Source organism: Aplysia californica, unplaced genomic scaffold (assembly GCF_000002075.1).
Source record: "Aplysia californica isolate F4 #8 unplaced genomic scaffold, AplCal3.0 scaffold00265, whole genome shotgun sequence".
NCBI classification, from domain to species: Eukaryota; Metazoa; Mollusca; class Gastropoda; order Aplysiida; family Aplysiidae; genus Aplysia; species Aplysia californica.
Genome location: NW_004797535.1, coordinates 270089 through 275138, shown reverse-complemented (window position 1 = coordinate 275138; position 5050 = coordinate 270089). Strand labels below are relative to the sequence as shown.

The 5050-nt window shown below is 43.2% G+C and overlaps 1 protein-coding gene across 1 annotated transcript; it reads right to left on the bottom strand.

The window, feature by feature from the left end:
* Positions 1-809: 809 nt before the first annotated feature.
* Positions 810-3919, bottom strand: LOC101846743. The gene is made up of 2 exons (XM_005100940.3): positions 2640-3919; positions 810-1390 (listed from the first exon to the last, which is right to left on the bottom strand). The coding sequence occupies exons 1-2, from the start codon at positions 3397-3399 to the stop codon at positions 1050-1052; spliced, it is 1101 nt and encodes a 366-aa protein (XP_005100997.2). The 5' UTR covers positions 3400-3919; the 3' UTR covers positions 810-1049.
* Between the last annotated feature and the right edge of the window lie 1131 nt (positions 3920-5050).

Genomic DNA, 5050 nt, shown 5'->3' with positions numbered 1-5050 from the left:
CACACACACACACACACACACACACAAACACATACACAAACACTCACATAAAATACAATGACGCACATACAGTTCCAAACTGGTGACGTGATAACTTCAGGCGTGCACACTGTCTAACTCTGACATGACCTGCGTCAAGATACATGTAATGCTTAACACATTTGTTCATTTTCTGAAACGATGACGGCAAAGGAGGAAGGAAGATGGAATTATTTTAATGGCCCTTGTGTGTTTCTAATGACAATCAGTATTCTTTCAAACCTTTTTCGTTTCGGTGACAACAATAACAAGCAATTGTTTTCGTTGTTGCGATCGCTGTTTTTGTAAAGGTTACAACCTCTCTTGGCATTGCTGATGCTGTTGTTGATGATGCTGTTTTTATTGTTGTTAGTGTTACCGCCGTGGTTGCAACTTCTTCTGATATCCATACTGTATTTGTTGCTGTTGTTGCAACGGCCTCTGCAGTTCTTGTGTGTTGATGTTCTTGATGATGTTCCACTTTTTTTGCAGCTCCATTTATTATTTCTGTCTGTTGTTGCTGCTGTTGTTGCAACTGTTTCTGGTTTGATGACATCTCTGCTGGTAATAATGATACAGGTTTTTTTCATGGTGCTGTAGATCGTATGCTTGAACGGTATGTTTGTTTTGTTGAAGTGTGATCCGTTCGACTGTTCTTACATATTATAGATTTTTTACTTCAGTTTTGTGACTGCTTTCGTTGTCTTTGCTTATCATGTATTACTTGGTTTTTGTGGATAATATTGAATGGTGATGCGGTCACAGTGGCAGAGGAGATTTAGCGTGCTGGATTTTTTTCTTTTTTATTTATTCGGACAGGGGTCTGAATGGGAAAATACACACATGCATACATACATCGGGTTCCAGCGATAACGGTTTCATTTCGCATTCAGACAACGAAATCATTATGTCTTGGACAGAAGCGTAAATTAAAACAAAACTCTTGGGTGAGTACATAATTCTTCGTTCTGACATTTGGGCGGAGGGGTTCAATCGATCAATTATCTAAAATTTTCTAAGGTCTTTCTAATTTATTTACTCTTCGTCACAACACTGGTTTCTTTATTAGAAAGCTCGCCGTGGACAGAATTGGAGCTTCCAATCCCGCAGGCTTCTCGGAATCTGGCGTTGTATTTGTAGTAAATGATGAAGTTGACGGACGCGCACAGCGTCTCAAACAGCATCCTGATCTCATGGAACGTACTGTACAGGTTCGTGTAGCGCTGTCCCAGGCTGAAGCCAGGAACAACGAATGTGACGATGGCTGTAATAACTTTGGCAGAGTTCAGAGAGATGTAAATGAAGCAGACGAGGGAGACTTGTTGCAGCACTGCCACCTCTTTGCTAGACAGGCCTGAACCTTTGGCGTTCTCTGGGGACAACAGAATCCTATATGTATGAATTCAAAAAGGAAACCTACTTTTCAAGATACAGTATGTTACATTAAAACAGATAGATAGATAGATAGATAGATAGATAGATAGATAGATAGATAGATAGATAGATAGATAGATAGATAGATAGATAGATAGATAGATAGATAGATAGATAGACAGATAGATAGATAGATAGATAAATAGAGAGATAGATAAATAGATAGATTTATGTCTGTCTATCTGTCTATCTGTCTGTCTGTCTGTCTGTCTGTCTGTCTCTCTCTCTCTCTCTCTCTCTCTCTCTCTCTCTCTCTCTCTCTCTCTCTCTCTCTCACCTATCACATTACCTTGATCTATCTATGAGTTCGTGAACTCATCCAAGCACCAATATAATGCATCTGCCTAATCACTCGTCCGTCTAATGGTGCGTCAGTGCCAGCATCGTAAACATCAAAGTGAGAGAGTGAACATCGCCCGAAAGGTAATACTCACCAAAAATCTCTGACAATTAATTCCTGAATACTTGACATTCTTCACTAAGATTCTATGGCAAACCCCCAGCTCATTTAGGGAAAGGGCCAGGACATGATTAAAGGGCTCCAGTTTGAATTTCTTCCGGTAGAGGTTTCCGAAATTATATCTCAATACCGTAGTCTAATATACAGTGGAGTACAATGCTTGACAGAGACGCGGGGAATGAGAGGGAGAGAGAGAGAGAGAGAGAGAGAGAGAGAGAGAGAGAGAGAGAGAGGGAGAGGGAGAGGGAGAGAGAGAGGTAGAGAGACAGAGAGAATGACGGAGAAAAGAAAGAGAGATTGAGATATAGAGAAGGTGTGTGTGTATGTAGGTGTGCTCATGAGCCATGAGTTTTGTGTGTGCCTGTGAGAGAGAGAAAGAGAGAGAGAGAGGGAAGGCGGGAGGGGGGGGGGGCAGGAGAGAAGGAGACGCTGGGCGTATTAATGTGACGTGTGTGAGTGTGCGTGAGTGTGTGTGTGTGGGTTTGTGTGTGTGTGCCTGTGTGTACATGTGTGTATGTATGAGAGAGAGAGATTGCCGGAAAGAGAGAGGGGGAAAGATACACACACCCAGCCACCCACACACACACTCACTCTCACACACACACACACACACACACACACACACACACACACACACACACACACATACATACACATACACACACACGCACACACACACACACACACACACACTTACGCAGTGTCTGAGTAATATCTCTGATCTTACCCGATTCCTTTTCCCCAGCACTTTGAGACGCCTTTCTAAACCTTGACGCTTCCTTCAGCTTGATCACCATAACTACGAAACACATGATGATGATGACCTCAGTGATCAAGGGCAACACAAAGTCCAGAGAGTGCACGTAGCGTCCCGCCTCCTCCCTGCCCTCAGCGAACCAGGTCGCGGCTTTGCTGGTGTTTGTCTTAGGGTTCCAGATATAAACGATGCCAACCGTACAGATAACAGGAAAGAAACTCGCAAAAGAAAAGACATCGAAAAGGACAAGAAGGATAATAGTACGTGGTCGGGTGAACATGTCCTTAAACTGAAGCGGTCTCGCTACGCCCATACACCTAGCGATAGCTAAGAAAGTAGTAGTCAGCGCAGATATTGTGAGAAACATTTCTCTGAGGTTCAAGTTGACCACGATGAAGGGTAATAATGGTAGAGCTAGTTTGACTCCTGCTCGCCGCTTTAAAAGACCCAGGACCTCGGTGCAGACGCGGATCACAATAGTGCAGTTATGCAGCATATCGGAGACGGCCATGTGTAGAAAGGAGATACTAGCGTTGTCACGAGCGCCGAGTCTGAGGAAGGCGCGGATGGTCAAGGCGTTGGCTGGGATACCGAAGACACAGCACAGCAACAACGGGATGCTATTGAAGCCACTGACCAGCTTGACCTCGGCGTTTGTGATGAAGCCTGTGGGGGACGGGGGGTTGAGGACCGGAGCCATGGTCGTGCCATCTATGTGGGAGAAATTCATGATGTTGCCCCTGATAGGAAGAGGGAAAGAAAGTTATAAGACATATGAGAACCAATGAGACATGGGTATAGTGAATCAAAAAGTCGTGTGTCTTTAGCTTTAGTTAGGCTGTTGCCTTGTCGACTTTCCAAAAGTCACAGTGCCAATTCATGTACAGTTGACTCATCCAAGACGACCTTCAATAGTCGGGGGGGGGGGGGGGAGGGGAGGGAGTGAACCTTATAGACAAACGGTTCTCTAGGAACTGTCATTATAACAGAAAAAATCACCAGGGCTGTTCGAAGTGGTCGTTTGTACAGATAATTGTCTTGGACAGGTGGTCGTCCGAACAGGTTCGACTGTATTTTCCTTTTTTAATAAATTGTCCCTGGCGATAATACATAATACAAATGTGAAGCATCGTGGTGAAATCAGACACTTGTCAAAGAAACTGGCATTATTCTGCAGGTTTAGGAATTTGTATCGATTTTTTTGTTTTTAGCTCAATATCGTTATAATCAATTTAAAAACACATTTCTGTGTGGATTTCAAAGAAAAACATTGAGTAAAGGAACAAAACATGAAATGTTTCCTTTGGCTGCCATTTTCTCGCTAATTTTACCTCTGAAACCAAGTGACCACATCGTTTTCAATGGCAAATATCTAAGTATTTTCTTCATAAAAGCAAGACAAACGAATATCTTAAAGACGATACTCTCAACATGCCCAAAAATTGACGAATACCTGACTCCACCGCGTTGGGACACAAATGTGTTCTGAGAACATCTCACTAAAAAAAAAAAGATGGAGAAGGTGTGCGTTTACGACTATCCTCATCAACAGCAAGGGTCTGTCAAGATTCGCACTCAGATCAGCACTCATTATGTGTGACTGTGATGCTGTCTATCCATGTTCGAATCCTCGATGGGGCTTTTCTAGACTTAAGATATTTGATGAGTTATTATAGCTGTCAGTCCAAGAAGCTTGACCCTGTAAGGACTGGTGATAAATATTTTAAAAATTCGCCAGACCAACCCGCACTGCGACCTGCGACACAAAATACTCCAGCTAGAGCAACAGACGAGACCAAGGCATCACTGTGTCGACTCTGCAAAGGACACTCTCAGAACCCACAACGAAATCCTCTTCCAAGCCACTGGACTTGGAATTTAAGTGACAAGTGTTTCTCATAGTGGCACTCACTGGTACCAGCATATGAATAAAATAAAGGAAAGGGAAGGAATGAAAGTTAAATCAAGTCTCTGGCGTTACCCTCTTGGATAATTATGTTTAACAATCCCATTGGCACAATTTAGAAAGCCGACTGCTTCGATCTTGCCTTTCAGAACAAACCCGTACTCTTGGGCTACCCGGAGTGTCCCGAGAACACTGAAGTGAGGCATTCAAGATTCCAGTTCGAATCCCTTACCAAGTAATCTAGTTGAAATATGTTGGATCTTTTGTTGTTGATGGTGTTGTTTTGGTGGTGGTATGTATGTGACATGTGTTTTTGGAAGGGGGGGGGCGCGGGGGTTAAAGATTCTCCATTCACTTGACTTAGTTAAAGACGTGAACGCTGAAAAGTAAACCTACCGACTTGTGAATGTGAAAGGAACGGTAACTCTATAATGAGGCAGCGGGCGCATAATAATATGTCCAACTAGCAGCTGAC